Source organism: Rhincodon typus, chromosome 15, assembly GCF_021869965.1.
Source record: "Rhincodon typus isolate 14 chromosome 15, sRhiTyp1.1, whole genome shotgun sequence".
In the NCBI taxonomy this organism is placed as follows: Eukaryota; Metazoa; Chordata; class Chondrichthyes; order Orectolobiformes; family Rhincodontidae; genus Rhincodon; species Rhincodon typus.
Window position 1 is genome coordinate 59,925,671 of NC_063346.1, and position 20,428 is coordinate 59,946,098.

Genomic DNA, 20,428 nt, shown 5'->3' on the forward strand with positions numbered 1-20,428 from the left:
GAAGGGTCTAGGCCCGAAACGTCAGCCTCTCTGCTCCTATGATGCTGCTTGGCCTGCTGTGTTCATCCAGCCCTGCACCTTGTTGTCTTGGATGGAGGAAATGGCAGCTTATGATCCTTTGGATGCAGAGTCTGGTGAGGTGGAAAGTGAGGATGAGGGGGATTGTCTCATTGATGTTGGCTTTTCTTTCTTGCTGGTTGACTTACCACCTGCCACAAGCCTATTCTTGAACGGAAGTCATGAGATTTCATGGGGCCCAATATCACTGATGAGAGCTCCCAAAGCCACTTATTCTTGACCATTGTTGACCCACTCACTATATGTCGTAGTGTCTTCAGACTATTGATGGGACTCTAGCCTCAAATAATCTAACCTGCAATGTAACCTGTATGCCTCTAAGTCTTTTTGATCTGTACATCCTTTGCTTGCTGTCATCTGCCTGTATCACTCATAAACAAAACTTTTCATTGTATTTCAGTACACGTGACAATAAAATCGAAATCAAACAGTCATACAGTATAGAAATAGGTCCTTCAGCCCACCATATCTATGTTAACCAAAAACACCAAACTGCACTAATGCCATTTACCTGAACTGGGTCCATAGCCTACTATGCCCTGGCATTTTAAATGCTAATCCTGATGATTTTTAAATGCTGTGGGAGTACCTTCCTCCACTACCCTCTCAGGTAACACACTCCATAGTTCTACCATGCTCTGGGTGAAATTTTTTTCTCTCTGATCTCTTGAAAGCCACTTTTCCCTTTAAACTTGTGCCCTCTGGTCTTAGACACGTCTGCTATGGGGAAAAGATTCTAATGGTCTGTCCTGTCTATGCCTCCCGTAATTTTGTATACCTCAATCAGATTCCCCACTTCAGCTTCCACTGTTCCAAGGAAAACAAACCCAGCCTATTAGTGTCTCCCTATAACGAGCCCCTTTACCACAGACAACACTCTGGTAGATTAGTCTGCCATTGGGACAGGGATGGTGATGCAGGATTCTGGGATAGTGGACAAGAGGTATGCTTCAATGAGAATCCATCCAGTTTTATTCTTTTTTTTTGCAGTGCTTTGATAGAATTGGCCTTTCAAAGGGCAGTTATGAGTTAACCACGTGACTAGACTGTGTAATTAAATTTCCTTCCAAAAAGGACACAGTGAATCTGATAGGTTTTTATGACAATCTGGTAGTTTCATGATTTTTATATCTGAGCGTAATGCCCACATCCTGCATTCATGAGCTGGATGGCTGCACTGTGGAGGTAGCTATCTCATAGACCCCCATATTTCTTGTCAGATCGAACCAGTTTCTGGATGCTTGTGGTTCACGGCCCCTCAAAGGAGTTGTGCACCTGGTCTGGATTCAGAAATCTTTTGAAAGGTAAATCTAAAATTTCTTACACTAATGCCCATTCAATGTCTGCATTGGGACCTTCATGCCCCACTGTGCCTATTCACCCATTTTACCCAATGTGCAGAACTTATGAGCCAACTGTGCTTTGAAAGTAAGGGTTATTTCTACAACTCTATATATGTCAATCAGATCAGACCATTAAAACATCAGTAACACAAGCTTTATCACCATATCTCTTAATCTCATTCAAATAAACATACATTGACAAAAGAGAACAGAGAAAGAATAACTTAGTACAACCTCATAAAGGTCTTAGCAAAGATTTGTAGCTCGGGTTGTGGGTGAGGTTTTTGACTTACTCGCCGAGCTGACTTGTTTTCATTCAGACGTTTCATCACCATGCTCGGTGACATCATCAGTGAGGCCTCCGGTGTGCCTTCAGCACTCAAGAAGGGTAATACCCGAAATGTTGATTGCTCCTTTCCTCCAAATGCTGCCTGGCCTGCTGTGTTCTTCCATGTTGGCCTTTTAACTAGCCTGCCTTGGTACTCACCCACCCCTGGATGTTACCTGTGATCTGCTTCCAGAGGTCAGACCCTCTCCCACCCCATCTCCCTAGAGCAAAGATTACATGTAACAGGGCCCTTGAAACCTTGAAAAGGTCCGCTGAGCCAGGAAATTTTCCAACTCAGACTGTATGCCTCAGTATTGAAAGCCCAGCCCCAACATTTTATTTTGATTAATTCAGTTGTTGTGACTTGAACTCATCTGCATTTGTGGCCATCAAGGCTCTTCGCCTAGTTTTTTTGGAAGTTCAAATTGAGTGTCTGCAAGAGGAGAGACTGAAGTGAGTGAACAAATAGTCCTGGTATTCTAGTGACCAGTGGTAATGTTTGAAGAGAAAAGCTAAATGTCCCTCATTGTCCAGTGTAATCTATTGCTCTGCGTTTGATTGACTTTACATGATGATTTCCTCATTCAAGTCTGCCCCAATTCCTGGAGCCCTATATATATGGCAGGATGATGGATGGGTGATGTAGTTCTGTAATCAACATGTAATTTAGGAACACAAGAACATCTGTATGGTTAAATAGAATTTAAAGCACAGAACTAGGTAATGGCCCAACTGATGTCTGTCCTCTAAACGAGTCTCCTTTCCACCTTATTTTATGTAACCCTATCAATATATCTTCTGTTTCTTTCTCCCTCATACTTGACAGCATTCCCTTAAATGAATCAACTGTTCTATCCAGTAGAAAGTTCCACATTCTAACCACCCCTGGTTAAATTATTTTCATCTAAATTTCTTATTAAATTTGTATGTGACTATTCCATTATCTCTGTCTTCGACCCAGTGTCATATTTTTTCTGATTAAGCTCCTCTGAAATGACTTGGGATGTTTTAAGAGATATGGGTATTGTATTTATAGGTACTGGAATACCTTTCCAAGCTCCATCTGTAATGCAGAGAACCTCCTATAGTAAGTTAAATGAAAATAATGCCTTTGGTGGAGAGAGTCAATGATGGTTGTACAAAGTTCCCAGTTCATCAAGGTCTTTTGATTCTAATGATATCTAAACTATAAGACACTTTATTAGCTGTTCTCAAGGATATTAAAACCAGAAATAGCTGATTCTGAATTAGTTTAAAATCAAACATCCCTAATGTATAACTATCTGCTGACACTGTCCAACACATATATTCATCATGCTTTTGTTCTTCGCCATGTCAGCACAACCACTGTATTCATTTTTAACCCTCTAAGCATCTGCAGATAAGTTACAGTCTGATCCCTATGCCTGACTCGAGGATATGAAATTTTACCCTAAAAGTATTCTTGTTAAAATCTCTGGAGTGATTGCAACTGGATGATATATCCTTTATTTGCTGATACATGCTTTAAACTAATTGAAGAATGGGGGTATTGCAAAACAGCCATTTGGATTACAATACCAAGAGTGGGACCGGAGGGGACAGAGTGTACAAACACAGAAAAACAGTGGTAAATGGAATCAAAGAGGGAAAAAAAAGTAGTAAAAAGAGCAAAACCAATGACTCTTCACTTGAATGTGCATAGTATTTGGAACAAAATAAATGCTTAACAGCACAAATACAGGTTAATGGGTGTGTGATCTTATAGCAATTATAGAGGTGGTTACAAGGATTGATTGACTGAATGATTGATTGAATGATTGATTTATTTATTGTCACGTGTACCGAAATACAGTGAAAAGCTTTGTTTACAAGCGGTACAGGCAGATCGTAGTAAGCAAAGGATGTACAGATCAGAAGGACTTAGACAGAGGCATACAGGTTATATTGCACAGGGCGTGCACTAGGTGATTAGCAAGATCAGCATTATTTGAGGCTAGAGAGTCCATTCATCAGTCTGATAACAGCTGGGAAGAAGCTGTTCCTAAACCTGCTCGTGCGTGTGTACAGGCTTCTGTATCTTCCGCCTGATGGAAGAGGTTGAAGGAAATCATTACTGGGGTGCAATCGGCCTTTGATGATATTGGCAGCTTTTCTGCGGCAGTGAGCCGTGTAAATAGAGTCCATGGATGGAAGGTTGGCTTCCGTGATGGTCTGGGCTGTGCACACCACCTTCTGTGTTTTCTTATGGTCTTGGGCAGAGCAGTTGGCATACCTGGCTGTTATGCACCCGAACAGTATGCTTTCAATAGTGCATCTGTAGAATTTGGTTAGGGACCTTATGGACATGCCAAATTTCCTGAGCTGCCTGAGGAAGAAGAGGCGTTATTGTGCCTTCTTGGATGTCACATCTTTGTGGGAAATCCAGGACAGATTGTCGGTTATCGTTACTCCGAGGAACTTGATGCTCTTCACCGTCTCAACCTCAGTGCTGTTGGCATAGCTGGGGGCGTGTTCTCATCCTTTCTTTCTGAAGTCAATGATCAGTTCTTAAGTTTTGCCGATGATGAGAGACAAGATTATTTTTATTGCACCACGTCACCAAGCCGTCTATCACCCTTCAGTAGTTTGATTCATCGTTGTTAGGTATCTGTCCCACTACAGTAGTGTCGTCAGCAAACTTGTAGATGGCATTCATTCAGAATTTGGCAACACAGTCAAAGGTGTAAAGGGAGTGGATCAAAGCTGGGAGCTAACTTTTCATCAGTACATGGTATCTTGAAATGACAGGCAGGAAGGAAAGCATGATGGTGATAGCATGATTAATACAAAATAAATAAGTCTAATAGAAAGAAATGATCTTGGAATGAAAGATACAGAACCTATATCGGTGGAGATAAAACTAAAACAAAGAAGAAGACTCTACTAGGAGTAGTATAAAGGCCCTCTAACAGTAACTATATGGTAGGCCAGATAATAAATCAGTCGATAACGAGGACAGGGACAAGAAGCAGTACATTAATCATTGTTGACTTTAATCTTCATGTAGATTTTTTATTCATTCGTGGGACATGGGTGACCAGTATTTATTGCCCGTCCCAAGTTGCCCTAGAGAAGGTGATGGTGAACTGCATGCCACATGCTGTGAGTTGACCCACAATGTTGTTAGAGGGAGAATTCCAGGATTTTGACCCAGCAACAGTGAAGGAAAAGCGACATATTTCCAAGTCAGGATGGTGACTGGCTTGTAGGGGCCCTGCAGTTGTTGATGTTCCCATGTACTTACTGCCCATGTCATTCTAGATGGATGTGGTTGAGGGTTTGGAAAGTGCTGTCGAAAGATCTTTGGTGAATTTTTGCAGTGCATCTTGTAGATAGTACACACTGCTGCTACTTGATGGTGGAGGGGGATAGATGTTGGTAGATGTGGTATTCATCAAGTGTGTCTTAGATGTATCAAGCTTCTCAAGTGTTGTTGGAGCTGCACCCATCCAGGCAAGGGGGAAGTATTCCATCACACTCCTGACTTGCGCCTTGTAGATGATGGACAGGCTTTGGGGAGTCAGGAAGTGAGTTACTTGTCACAGTATTTATAGCCTCTGACATGCTCTGGTATCCATTGATGAGTTCAGTTAAGTTTTTGGTCAATGGTAATCCCACAGGATATTGATAGTGGGGGATTCAATCTATTGAATGTCAAAGGGCGGTGGTTAGATTGTGTTTTATTTGAGGTGGCTATTGCCTGGTATTTCTGTGGTGCGAATGTTTGTTGCCAGCCCAAGCCAGTATCTCGTTGCATTTGAACATGGACCGCTTCAGTATTTGAGGAGTTGCGAATTGTGTGAACATTGTGCAGTCATCAGTAGTTGGAAAAGTCAGATTGACAGAGACAGCCACGAGGAAGATTTAAAGGATTAAGGGGGCAAAAATAGAGTATTAGAGTAAGCTTGTGGGGAGCATACAGACTGATTGTAAGGGCTTCCAAAGGTATGTGAAGAGAAAAAGATTAGTGAAGATAAATGTAGGTCCATCACAATTAGAACCAGGGAAGTTATAATGGAGAACAAAGAGGTGGCAGACCAATTTACCACATATTTTGAGATAACAAGGTGTAGAGCTGGATTTTTCTGAAGAAGGGTCTAGACCCGAAACGTCAGCTTTCCTACTCCTCTGATGCTGCTTGGCCTGATGTGTTCATCCAGCTCTACACCTTGTTATCTCAGATTCTTCAGCATCTGCAGTTCCTACTATCTCTACTACATATTTTGGTTCTGTCTTCACACAAGAGGACACAAATAATGCTCCAAAAGTGTTGGGAAGCACAGAGTCTAGTGTCAGGGAGGAGCTACTAAAGGAAATTGTATTAGTCTGGGAATGGTATTGGGGGAATTGATGTGATTAAATACTGGTACTGACCCAGGGCCCAATAATTTACATCCCAGAGTACTTAAGGATGTGGCCCTAGATATAGTAGATGGATTGATAGTCATCTTTCAAGATTCTACAAACTCTGGAACAGTTCCTAAAGTAAAAATGTACAATCAATTGTCAACTTACATTATCAGATTTCAATACCTAGGACTTTTCATTGACTAAAATGGTTTTAAACATGGCTAAAGATAAACCTTAAAAACACAAAATGGCCACAGTGATCACCCATTGCAGGTTGAACCAAGGTTATAAAACCATCAATAAACAAGACCCTGTCTGAACTGAATTTAACATTTCATCAGAAGGACCAAAATCAGTCAGTCAGATCTGTATCTCCTGCTTGAATTACACCTTTCTGGCAGTTTCATATATTGGTATAAAAGACTTGTCTTTGAGTGCCATAATTATTCTTCCTTGTACTACATTCCAGTTCTGATGGAGCGTCTGAACCTCTCAATCAGTTTACACCCTGAAACTCACTTTTGCCTATTTATTATTCTATATGTAAAACATTAGAAATCTTAGCCAGATCTCAGGCTTTAACTCACTCGGAATAATTCAGTTGCTGGCCATACATTATGATTTTCCCAGATACAAACATTCTACTTTCTCTTGTCGTGCAACTATGTGGAAAGGCATTGTACATTAGAACAGAAATAAAACTTGATACCCTCACCTTGTAAGTAACTGCTGTCTATTCTAATAATATTGCCTTACAGGTAAAATGTAAGATTTCTGTCTTTCCTGTTTTTCCTGATGTGATTTGTATTATAGGTTTCAGCACTGAGCTGAACAGGGTGAAAAATCTGCCCTATTGTGAAACAGAGACTTTTGAAGTACGGTTTGACCCCCTTCGTGCAAACCTCAGTATTGGACCTACAAAAGCTTTGATGTCGATACAGGTGTGTAAAAAAACCATCACTCCCATTTTTCAAAGGTCTGGTTTTACTTAATCCCTTTGCATATTTTTGTATTAGAATACTTTGAAGTTGGCGTGTTGCATTATTTAGACCAGCAGTTTTCATTTGCTGTGCTATTCTGAAGTGGGTTAAGGTAATTTAGCAGGAACGCTACATCTGTCACTCTTGCAGAAACTTGGCGGCTGTAATTATTTTATATCAAAATGCTCCCAAGCCATGTCATGTACCAGAGAACAGTTGGCATCTGTGATTCTTCACACGGTTGGGTACTTTGATTTTAAGCACTGCACCAGTATGGGGAGGATGATCAAAAGCTGAGTCATCCTGACACCTCTCACACTGTTTGGAAAACAATATTGGCAGGTACTGGGAGCAGCATCCTGTTTGCTTCTCTCTTGCAGCTGTCATCTCTGCTTTGGATGTTTTTCTAGAAATATTTACAATCTTATTTTTGGACAATAATGATCACTATAGTGCTGACAAATTAAATCTTATGTTTTCAGCAGGGAAAACTTAGCACAAGTAATCTGGACAGTTTCAGTTGACTATGATAATGCTTCTTTCACACTTTGCAAGCAGTTTAACAGTCAGTCAGCCTGAAAAAGTAACACCAGAGGATATTAAACTAGTTGTTGAGAGTGAGAAAATTAGCACTGTGTCTGGCTGGAATTAGTGTGGGATACAAACTGATTCCCCAGGGGAGTGGCAAGTCTACTGCCCCTTGAAACCTGTTCCTGATTAAAATTGAAATTCCAGTGAACAATGAAACTGACTTTATACACCGTAAATAGCTGCTGCAGCTCACAAGTGTTTGTGAGTGTGTTTGTCTTAAATATGATATGTTTGGCAGCATACAATGTAAGTTAACCCTGCAGGCTGTGGTCCAGACATCAACAGCAGATAGGTGGGCACTGTCCATTTACTGGACTCTGTCACTCACTGGTTCAACCTGTTCTTTCTGGGAAGCCCTTTCAACTGAGGGATAAATCTTCATGAAAGGAAGTCTGTGGAGCAATATCAGATCCAATTGGGGTGCATAGTGATAAGAGACTCATGCTGTCACAGTCTTCTGGTTCTTATCCCAATAAAATACAGCAATAGTTTCCATCCCCAGCAATCCCTCCAGACAGAACCTATAGGTTCCCCACAGAACAAAATTCCAACTGGGTGTTGACGAGCAAACACTGGGATTGTAACTTTCTTGCACCTGATTATTCTACAGTTCACATAGGGAATCATGGGAGATAATGATGATACATTACTCAAAGTTCAAATTTAACACTAATTTCTTACCTACCATCACTCACGATTTATATTTTGACCAGTTGTACAAGCTGACCGTAATTTGATGGCCCCAGAACCCATGTTTTTTACATTTTCCCAGCATTTAAGCTGACCCCCCTTCTCAGCTAACTGCATGCTACACTCATATTAGTAATCAGGATTAATTTTACATCTCAGGAATGCATGTCTTGCTTACCTTATAACTGACCATCAGGGATCAAGGAGACGATGTAGGCTGTGTTGTGAGGATGTGTAGAAGTTCATAACACATCCAATTTTTTGCATTGATGCGGATGACGTTTCAAAATAGTGACCACCTACACCCACGTTAGTGGTTCACTTTTAAGCTTATCCTGTAAATTGAACCTCTGCTTTTAGAGGGAATTTGCAAGGCTTCAGAGGTCACATACGCCAATGTTCATGGCAAGTTTGAACAATAGAATCGTTCCCATAACAAAACACCCATTACAGTTAGCCAGAAATACATGTCAAAACATACCATATCCTACTTTCCTGTGTAGTTGCAGCAAGTTCGAGTACAGGGCTGTATTTGAGCACAGCAGCCCAGCTCAGGGGTGGTTCCCCACAGACAACCCTCAAGTATGATGATCCTAACAAACCTTAATGGTGAATCGGAGTGGCCAATTCCCTGCCGATTGTAACTCTAGCAACTGACCAGATTGCTTGGCTAGGCACTGAACCATGTAATGATTTTTATATCTTTTCTCTCCAAGGTGGGTGGGATATTTCTCTGATAAGATCATACTGTCCTGTTAAAATCAATCTTATGCTACAGTTGGCCAATCAAATCACCATTTTTAGGCATAGCTCTGGCAATGTCCATATATTTAGAACTCGTTCAACATTTCCAGGTCCTCATGACTGTTGCAAGCTCTTTATCATTCCTTACTGCGTGCTCATAGGATTATAAAATGATCCAAGCTTTTTAAGTTTTATGAGTTCATACAAATAATTGTTTGGAGAATTCGAAGTTTCTCTAAATTTCAAAAAAGAATAACATTTTTGATAATGGCAGTGTATGTTACTTTGTCTTTCTCAAGACCAAATTGCATTTTCTGTAACATATGAGCCCTTTACCTTTGTGCTTTCAGAAACCTGTAGGGAGGATTTTCATGTTGAAGATATTAATCGCAAATGAGAAATTTGCCAATGTTGCAATCCCACCTCTATGCTGGCAGTACCAGCCAGCGGGATTTTTATCAGGGGGAAGTGAGGTTGGAATGAAGTCAGATCTGCCACCTGTTTCACTGGCATGGAGATGGACAACCCAATAAACTGTCTGCTTCTGCTGCCACTGTTGTTTTGTAAATGTTTTAGAATATCTGTATTAAATCTAATTGGAGGTGCTGGGTGAACTTTGATACATGAGTACTCAGTGAGGTCATTACTGGCCAACATCCCATTATAGTTGGCCAGTTATTATTGGAATTTCTATCTCCCTTAAAAATCAAATGCAATCAGATTTTCTTTATTCTGACATCAGGTGTGGGCGTTGCTGGCTGCACCAACATTTATAGTCAGTCCCTAGTTGCCTTTGAGAAGGTGGTGGTGAACTGCCTTCTTGAACAGCTGCAATCCATGTGCTGTAAGTAGATCCACATACCATCAGGGAAGGGAGTTGAACCAGTGACAGTGAAGGAATGGTGATATATTTCCAAGTTAGAATGTTGAGTGGCTTGGAGGGGAACTTGCAGGTGTTGATGTTCCCATGTATCTGCTAGCCTTGACACAGATGGAAGTGGTCAAGGATTTAGAAGGTGCTGTCTAAGGATCTTTGGTGAATTTCTACAATGTACAGCAATAGTAAATACTGCTGCTACAGAGCATTGGTGTTGGAGGGAGTGAATGTTTCTGCTTCTGCCAATAAAGCATGCTGCTTTGTCCTGGATGGTGTTGTTTGAACTGCACTCATCCATGCAAGTGGGGAGTATTCCATCATATACCTGACTTGTGCCTTGTGAATGGTGGACTGGCTTTGGGAGTTAGGAGGTAAGTCAACTGCTGCTGTATTCCTGGCCTCTGACTTGCTCTTGTAACCACTATATTTATATGGCAACAACATGGAAGTGGGATTAATCTAATGCCAGAAGCATAGTCTCAGTAGCTCAGTAGTTTTTATGGGGTGGAAACATTTTTAAAATGTTAGGAGTGCTAACATCACCAATGATTGCTCAGGTCGATGGTTTCACAGATTTCTGCTCTTGCTTTGGTACCAGCAGTGAAAAATGTACCCATAACATGAGGAATTTAAAAGAACAGCCAAAGCTCATTTCTGATTCTCTACATCTGCTTCCTTACTTTTGCAGGTTTTCTCCCTGTCTCCTCTCCTCAGCGTCTTAGCTGCTCCTAGGGTTACAGTTCCATGATGATGACTTGCTGAGGTTCCTTGCTCATTTCACAATTTCCCTTTGGTCAGTTTTGTTATTGCAGGTTACTCTGTCATTGAAGACATCAGAACAGAGTCTGGTCCTTACTTGAGGAGTACACATGCAGACTGATCATCAGACCCAAAAGGATAGTGATCGGGTGGAAACCCAAGGGAATTTCTCTCTGGTTAACTGAGGGTACTTGAAGTTAGTCTTGCTGTCTTTTTTCCAGTTTTTCCAAAGAAATTCCTGTTTCCAAGAGGGACATTGTGGTTTAGTTTAGTTTATTAGTGGCCAAATTGATTGAGAGAATTCACTTAAAAACAACAAACATTCCTTAGACGTCTGCTTCTCAAATGTTTTTTGAGTCTGGTTCAGTCGAGAGTGAAGCAGAAGAAGATGATGATAGTTGATCCATTCTGTGAATTAGTTTACTTATACATCCAATATTTTGATCAGGTTATAGGTGGGCCATCAGTGGATATAATCCTGTGTGCAACAGTGACCATGCCTGGCTTGACTGTATCCAGTGATCACCTGGACTTTGGCAATGTGCAATGTGGGCAATGTCAGGTTATGACTATTCAACTCCACAACCATCTGGATGTTACCTGTGAATGGTTTTTTGCTGATACCAGTGTTGTAAAAGAAAAGGTAAAAAAAAGACTTTTCTGTTTTACAGTAAGATGCAGTTATTAATAGACATAAAGAAAGGTTCACTGATAGAGGAGTCTAAGTCATAAAAGTAACACAAATAGTAATAACTGCAGCAAGAAAATCTGGAGGACCTTCTTCACCTAGAGAGTGGTGTGAATATGAAACTCACTATGACATAGTATACTGAGGTGATTAATAGAGAGGAATTTAAGGGGAAGTTGGAAGATTAAAGTTAGTGTAAATATGTTGGGCCAAATGGCCTCTTGCTGTAAAATACCATGTCAAATATATTTTATTAACTGGTGCTAGTCACATTGTTTACCCAGCTTTGGGTTTTGTCATTTAAATAGCTTGATAAACATGTTCCCCTGTACCTGCGATCCAAACTACTGAAGGAGTTGAAGCAACCATCCTACGTATTCCGCATGTTGCCAGCTTGTGGTGTGCTGGAGGCTGGGGCAAAAGTGAATGTGCAGGTGACATTCATTCCAGATGAGGAGGTGAGTTTCTCAAAGACAAGAAAGAATAAAGTACCAGCCTTAAAGTCTGGTAGAAAATGCATCGGTAATGTTTCCAAACAGGTTGATTACAAATTATGTGTAAGCTTCTGATCACAGTTCAATCACTGAGCAAAGGCTTGGTGCTTTCCAAAGAACTGGATGAGGGAAAAGCCAAACCAAGCAACCTGTGCATGAAAAGAGCAGGCATTAGTTTGGATGGATATCCAGAATTAGCCTAACTTAAAACTGCTATTTTAGCAAGATCTAAGACAAACCTGTAATAATCCACGTGCTCAGGCATCCACAACTGTGAGTGAGAGCCAGAAAAATGAGGAGAATGATTCCAGAGGGTGCTTTGGTGTAAATCATCCATTCTTTATCACATCTTTGAACCAAAGAATGGTACAGCACAGAGGGAGGCCATTTAGCTCATGCTATCTTGTGCTGGCACTTGAAAGAGCTGTGCAATTTATCATACTGCCTCTGTTCTTTCTGCACAGATCAAATTCCTTTTTGAAAGTTACCATTGAATTCGTTTCCACGGCCCTTGCTGTCAATGCATTCCAGATCGTAGCTCATTGCAGAAAAGAAATTCTCCTAGTTTCCCCACTGGGTCTTTTGCCGATTGACTTAAATCTCTGACTTCTTATCATGGATAGTCCTGCCAGCAGGAGCAGTTTCTCCCATTTACCCCATCAAATCCTTCACTTATGTTGGACAAGTTATAGCTGGTAACATAAGTATATGAATTAGGAGCAGGAAAAGGCCATATAGATAGTAGCATCTTTTTAGTAACATGACTGTTAACAAAAATGTTTATATGAATTAATATACATTTAAATATTAGCATTTATTGAAAGATGAGATTTGATTATGTTTTCTTTTCCCCACAATTGGCAGAAACGTTATAAGCATCGTTTGATGTTGACCTTTGCACAGAGTAGTAACCAGGTGCTGATCACAGCCATTGGCCAAGGACTGGAGCCTCGTCTTGAATTTTCTACAAGTTCATTGGAACTGGGTCCGCTTTTACCCTACAGTGCAGAGGTCGAAGGGATAGTGATTGTAAAGAATCCCTGCACCTTTCCCATTGAATTCTACTCGGTGGAATATGATAACAAGTACTTGGAGGAAGAAAAGGTCTCTGGAGAGCTGACAATATTGAATTGCTTAGATATGTAGGAGTGGATATTCATCCTCACTGACTAGGGGGATAAACTGATGGAGCAGATCAGTGATTTAATTCCATTAATTTCATAAGAGCCAGGCTGCAAATCAATGCCCAACTCAATCCAGTTCCTGTCCTTGTCCCAATACCAGCTGCAGCCCCATCCCTGTTTACAATCCCTTTGCAGTCTCAGCCCAAGTTCCAATCACAGTCCTAGTCCCTGTCCCATTCCCCATCCCAGCCTCAGCCTCCTGTCAGTCCAAAGCCAATCTTGATTCCCTTTCTGACTCCAAGCCCATGTTCATCTGATATCCGCGTATGCAATAACCAGCAAATTCCTTTAGACAATGATGAGATGCTGTGGAGATTTTAGGCTAATCATTGTCTGTCTGGCTAAGATACATGTTAACAGAAAAGGATTGCCTTGTTTGGAACTATGATGGGTCATCAGTTGAGTCACAGAGTGTTCTAAAATGACAGTTTTACTGCTTGTATTATGAATACATAAACAAATGAAATTTTAACTATGATTAAAACAAGCAGATGGAGTGTCAAATAGTATGCCACATTTAAGATTAAGAGTAACCTTATCTGAGCACACTCCATATTAAATTCCTAGGCTCTGGAGTGTTGCACTACTATTTTCTACCAAGCCAAGGAGTTTCCCTTTACTTCCTGTGTTCAGTTTGGCAATAAATTGTTTCTTTTATGCGTACGTTTGACAATTTTAAATGTGAATGAAGGATTTCAGATTTACTAAATCTGAGAGCATCGGGCTGAATGGTTTTAGTTTGGAGACATTCACATTAAAGATTGACTTTCAAGGAATATAGAAAGGAAGTCATTAAATTTGGAGGTGCATTTCAAAGCAGATTGAGAAGGTGATTACAAATCAGTGGAGGCTATATTTTGTCACAGACATACTTGGAGGGCAAAAGAAGATCAAGATGAATGACTGTCTTGACTGTTTGAAGTTGACTTTGTTAAGACGCTGAAAATGGCACAGTGGATGCTGCAGCAGGTAGTGGCTGGCAGCCGGAAGCTCACGATTTTGCTGCTGTAGGACTTATTTGGCTGTCTCCTGTAAATATGTCAGATGGAGCTAATCCCAGAAAGATCTCAGTGACTATTGAAATAATAGAGGTTTTGCTGGTGGTATATACAAACAAGTCTGAAGGATGTGATAAACGAGCTGTGGCCAAAATTCTGATATGGTTTTACATTGGCAAGCTAGTTCGCTAACAAAGGCTGGTTAAATATAACGTGAGATTCACTCGAACCCATTTAGTTGCACAGAGTTAAAATCAATCTAGCTCATTTCCGAACTTTGTCCTGTGTTGACCTGGCATTTCGTTTAATATGAATGAATACTATTTCAAATTTCTTTTTTAAAAATGCATTTTTAACGCCTCAAAGTGAATAATTTCAATGTTATTGCCATCAGCTATTGGTCTTTGACGAAATATTTGGTCCTTGAGGAGTTTGTGGGCTGTTCCAAGGAGTCAAAGGATGTTGCTGCTTGGAACTTTTCTTTATCATTACCGTTATAATTCAGCCAACCAGACTTCCCTGCAACATTGCATGATACAGTGACATACAGCAATAGACATGGATTAATAGTCTGTTAGCCATGGAGAGGAAGGGAGGCTAGGCAGACAGAGAATCGACATCAAGTTGTGCTGAACATCTTTGAGTAGACAATTTAGAGCAGTGTTGAGGGAGGTCTGGGAATAGGTTCCTTCAAATCTACATGTTGACCTTTAGAATGTGATGTGTACTTGCTGTTCCCGGCGAAAGCTGCTGGAGAAGGAGAGGAATTTTTTTATGATATTGAAGCAATATTAAAATTGTAGTAGGTAAAATTATACATGTTGTGTCTGGTTGCAGGCAGGACAGAGTTAAGAAACTGCCAGTTTAGGGAGTAACAGATACTCGAGTATTCTGTGGTATAACTCGTTAAAACAGCTATACACTACTGCCTGTTGATTAAAACATTTTTGTTAAAAGAACACATGTTTTAAAAATAAATTAAACCTCCTTAATGCTGAACCCTCTGCTTCATGTTCACATGAAAGGTGCTGAGGATGATGAAGGGCTATAGCTTAGATAACACTTTGTTGCTGCCGCCAAGACAACCAGGCGAGAAACTTCCATTTGAATTATTGGATTACTACAAAGAACAAAGTCTAATCCAAGAAGAACAGGAACAAGCCAAGAATAGACCCGTGGAAGTCACTGGAGGTGAAAATGGTATGTGCTTAGAAATAAACTGCACACTGAAACACTGTTTTAGTTTCTGTCCAAGTAGAAATGTAGTTTGGAAATTGCTGTGACTGATATTACTTCATCCAAATTTCCCATGTTCATATAATGTACGTTTTCTTATAGTTTTAACGTAACCATGAATAACAAACCTGATAATAAATTCTGTAACTCGTTCATTTTATTTTTCACCCCTCTCCATGTCTCTCCTTTTCAGCGACTCTTCTTAAAATCCAGTTCATTGATCAAATTTACAATCATATGTTCAAGCATGTTATGCAGCTCAATGTCAAGTCTTGTTTGATTATTTAGTAATAAAGCACTTTGGCATGTTCTACATCATTAAAGATGCAATATAAACGCAATGCTAGGAAAACTCGGGTTGTTTTCTCTGGAACGGCAGAGACTGAAGGGAGACTTGATAGAAGTCTATAAAATTATGAGATGCACAGATAGGGTTGACAGTCAGAATCTTTTTCCCAGAGTATAAAACTAGGGGGCATGCATTTAAATTGAGAGGGAGAAGGTTTAAAGGAGATGCAAAGGGCAATTTTTTTACACAGAGAGTGGTTGGAGTCTGGAACGCACTGCTGGGGTGGTGATGGAGGCAGGTACAATTAGGGGCATTTAAGAGATTTTTAGATAAGCACATGAATATGCAAGGAATGGAGGAATATGGACCAAGGGCAGACAGAAGGGATTGGTTTAATTTGGCATCATGTTCAGCACAACATCGTAGGCTGAAGGGCCTGTTCCTGAGCTGTATAGTTCTAAGTTCTAAATGCAAATTGTTGTTTTTTTTCTGTTGACTCTGACCTACATTGGTCTGTTGTTTTTTGGTAAAATTGTAGACTAAGTATTATCGACCTAAAAATGGGAACCTTTTGCTCATCTTCAGTGAGCAAATCAGAACAGACAAGTACAACACATTTTATTTCTGCTGTGAAAATGAATAGAACTCATCTTCTGTTGTTCAACACAGGGTGAACAATAAATGGTGGAAGTTTCTTAGGACCAGGACTTAGATTATTAATGCATTACTGATGTTGCTTTAACTGAAGATCACTGTAATTTTTCCTTCAAAGAACAAATTGTGCAAGAAATTACACTGGAAGGTGTTATCCTGCAACTGATTCATTGTTTGTTGTTGTGACATTGGTAGAATTAATGGATCTAATGTAGTCAGCCTTTGATTAGTGCTATTATTCTTACTCTAGAATTAGAATGGGCAAGCTTTGAGCCCTGCTCCTGATAGACCTGTGAGTGTAGACTGAAGTTCAGAAGCACATACTATTCCTCTAGTCTGTTCTCTCCTTGCACCTGAAAAATGGGTGATCTTCAGTCCACCCATTGCAATGGTGGACCATGCAATCTGCAGCTGAATACCACAGTACTTAAACTACTTGTATTTCCCAAAGAAATAGCCACAGATGCCCTTGGTGGCTGTTGGTACCATCCTCCCGGACCCATCCAAAACTAATGTTTCCCGATGTAGAAATTGTATTATTATCTTCAAACTATACAACCTAAATAAAAAGTGAACTCTCAAAGTTAGCCCTGCATTCTCCTGTTAAGTCTGCACCATTTACTTCAACCTTAGTTTCTTGTGTTCCTCCACTTACTGTGTGGCATCATCATCATCCCCACTTCAGCTCTTTCAGAGGGCTGCAGTGGTACCTGATTGCAGCTTGTGGTACCACTGCCATCCCAGTCACCACATCAGTACAAGCACATTCACAAGACATGCAAATTTTAAGTGAAGTCACAAGTCACAACTTTGGCAAGGTATGATTCAATTTTAAAGATCACCACAATTCCTCAGCAGCAGTCACATTAAAGTAACCCTGCCTTAACCTTAATCCATCTCCTATGAAAGGTGAAGATCTTCAAGAAAGCTTCCATTTCATACGTCCCAGTTTTTTTTTCCCTGTTTAGGCAGTGCCAGCATTTCCTATCCTCTCTTTCTTTGCCCAATAAGGCACCATTGTAAATTCTTTACAACCAAAAATGGAGAAAACCAATTTATGACCAGCATGGTATAACAGGTAACAATGATATAAAATGGGCAGTTAATCGTTTTTGCTCACTTGAGGGCAGAAGAAGCCTCAGTTGTAACGACTGATCAGATGGTACAACACTCCCTCAGTACTACTAACGGTGTGAGACTACATTCAGGGATCACGTCTGTGAACTGGGACAGAAATCATAACCATCTGATTCCCAAGTTGACATGAGACAACTGATTGACTCTACCATTCATGAAGTACACTATGCTGCTATAATTACTGTTGGACATTTCCAGGAGAGTAATGACATCTTGACACCTAATTCTATCTGCACAATTACTAAATAATCGCTGTATTAATCTCAAGGTAAAAGTTTCTGGCTGATTGGAGAAAATTTGAAATCAGCTTACTTCAAAAATATTATTAAAATCAGTAACTGTTCCATTTTGATATGAACTGAACTTGAAATTTGACTGATTTCCCTCTAGATCGCAAAGAGAATGAAGTGGAGGAGCTGTCTGATCAGACAGAAAAGCAGGAACAGTTAGTACCTCCAGAGACAGCCGCGCTCATCAGTGAAAGTGAGGTCTCTTCAAGACCAACTGCAAGCCCAGTATCAGAGGACAAAAAAGAGCCTGAAAATGAAGTGACTGAAAAAACATTAGAGACTAAAGGTACAAAAAGAAACAAACTATTTAGAATACAGTTTTAAAAACTCTTAAAGCACACAGCAAAACAAAGTCTTCCATAGCCCATGGATGTTATCTACCTGGACTTCAAGAAGGCCTCTGATAACGTGCCACACAGGAGGCTGCTGAGTAAGATAAGGGCCCATGGCGTTAGAGGCAAGGTGCTAGCATGGATGGAAGATTGGCTGTCTGGCGGAAAGCAGAGAGTGGGGATAAAAGGGTCTTTCTCAGGATGGCAGCCGGTGACAAGTGGTGTTCCGCAAGGGTCAGTGTTGGGACCACAACTTTTCACTTTATACATTAATGATCTAGATGAAGGAACTGTGGGCATTCTGGCTAAGTTTACAGATGATACAAAGATGGGTGGAGGGACAGGCAGTAATGAGGAGGTGGGAAGGCTGCAGAAGGATTTGGACAGGTTAGGAGAGTGGGCAAAGAAGTGGCAGTTGGACTACAACGTGGGAAAGTGTGAGGTCATGCACTTTGGTAAGAAGAATAAAAGCATGGACTATTTTCTAAATGGGGAGAAAATTCAGAAGTCTGAAGTGCAAAAAGACTTGGGAGTTCTAGTCCAGGATTCTCTCAAGGTAAACTTGCAGGTTGAGTCAGTAGTCAGGAAGGCAAATGCAATGTTGGCATTTATTTTGAGAGGACTTGAATATAAAAGCAGGGATGTACTACTGAGGCTTTATAAGGCTCTGGTCAGGCCACATTTGGAGTATTGCATGCAGTTTTGGGCCCCATATCTCTGGAAGAATGTACTGGCCCTGGAGCAGATTCAGAGGAGGTTCACGAGAATGGTCCCAGGAATGGAAAGCTTAACGTATGAGGAACGTTTGAGGACTCTGGGACTATACTCATTGGAGTTTAGAAGGATGAGGGGGGATCTAATTGAAACTTACAGAATACTGAATGGCCTGGACAGAGTGGATGTTGGGAAGATGCTTCCATTGGTGGGAGAGTCTAGAACCCGAGGTCACAGCCTTAAAGTAAAGGGAAGACCTTTTAGAATGGAGATAAGGAGAAACTTCTTCAGCCAGAGAGTGGTGAATCTATGGGATTGACTGCCACAGAAGGCTGTGGAGGCCAGATCATTGAGTACATTTAAGACTGAGATAGATAGGTTCTTGATTATTAAGGGGATCAAGGGTTATGGGGGGAAAGCGGGAGAATGGGGTTGAGGAACTTATCAGCCATGATTGAATGGCGGAGCAGACTCGATGGGCCGAATGGCCCAATTTCTGCTCCTCTGTCTTATGGTCTTAATTTAACTTTTGCTTAAATTTCAACATTTAAGTTCAGAGAATTTACTCTTGTACGTCAATTCTTTAAGTTTTGTTTAATGGTTCTCTCTGATTTCTTTCCTATGAACTGTGGAGTCTTCTTATGCAAATCCACATTAAGAAAAACTGAGAGCTTAAATTTTTTCAGCTTCTAATAACCTGCAAATTTCTAACCACAGTATCATGGTATAGAAACTGTACAAACTGCAATTCTGCTGAGGCAAGTTATTCCCTCAAGTACTTTGAGAAACTCCTTTCTAAGAGCAAAACTATATCTGCTTCTGACCTTTAGGTGTCCTTTAAATTGTTCTAAAAACATTAATCTGCAGATTTCCTTACAAAAAATCAATTATTGATATTTTGAACTGAAATCAAGCTTATGGCCTTCCATGTCTAATTAACCTATCGTACACCTCACAGAATAAATATCTTGCTTTATTAACACTCTAGGGGTTTGCAGTCACCTGCTCTGACATATTGGATCAGGTTTGTAGTGTGGCGCACTGACCTCTACATCGCCGAGGCCAGACGCCAACTCTCCGACACCTCCTCCTACCGCCCCCTCGATCATGACCCCACCCCTGAGCACCAAACCATCATCTCCCAAACCATCCAGAACCTTATCACCTCAGGTGACCTCCCACCCACGGCCTCCAACCTCATCGTTCCCCAACCTTGCACTGCCCGCTTCTATCTCCTACCCAAAATCCACAAACCTGAATGCCCTGGTCGACCCATTGTCTCCGCCTGCTCCTGCCCCACCGAACTGATCTCCAACTATCTAGACTCCATTTTCTCCCCCTTGGTCCAGGAACTCCCTACCTATGTCCGTGACACCACCCACGCCCTCCACCTCCTCCAGAACTTCCAATTCCCCGGTCCCCAACACCTCATCTTTACCATGGACGTCCAGTCCCTCTACACCTGCATTCCCCATGCAGATGGCCTTAAGGCCCTCCGCTTCTTCCTGTCCCACAGGCCCGACCAGTCCCCCTCCACTGATACCCTCATCCGCTTAGCCGAACTCCTCCTCACACTCAACAACTTCTCTTTCAATTCCTCCCACTTCCTACAGACAAAGGGGGTAGCCATGGGTACCCGCATGGGCCCAAG

General features: G+C 41.0%; 1 protein-coding gene across 1 annotated transcript in view; it reads left to right on the forward strand.

The window, feature by feature from the left end:
- Positions 1 to 20,428, forward strand: part of hydin (HYDIN axonemal central pair apparatus protein) — a 677,137-nt gene that overhangs the window by 425,648 nt on the left and 231,061 nt on the right. Inside the window, exons 35-40 of the mRNA XM_048605579.1 lie at positions 6,934 to 7,061; positions 11,210 to 11,404; positions 11,758 to 11,907; positions 12,808 to 13,047; positions 15,151 to 15,325; positions 17,832 to 18,017. Of these exons, the coding sequence (XP_048461536.1) occupies positions 6,934 to 7,061; positions 11,210 to 11,404; positions 11,758 to 11,907; positions 12,808 to 13,047; positions 15,151 to 15,325; positions 17,832 to 18,017 (1,074 nt within the window). The remainder of the gene's footprint in view (positions 1 to 6,933; positions 7,062 to 11,209; positions 11,405 to 11,757; positions 11,908 to 12,807; positions 13,048 to 15,150; positions 15,326 to 17,831; positions 18,018 to 20,428) is intronic.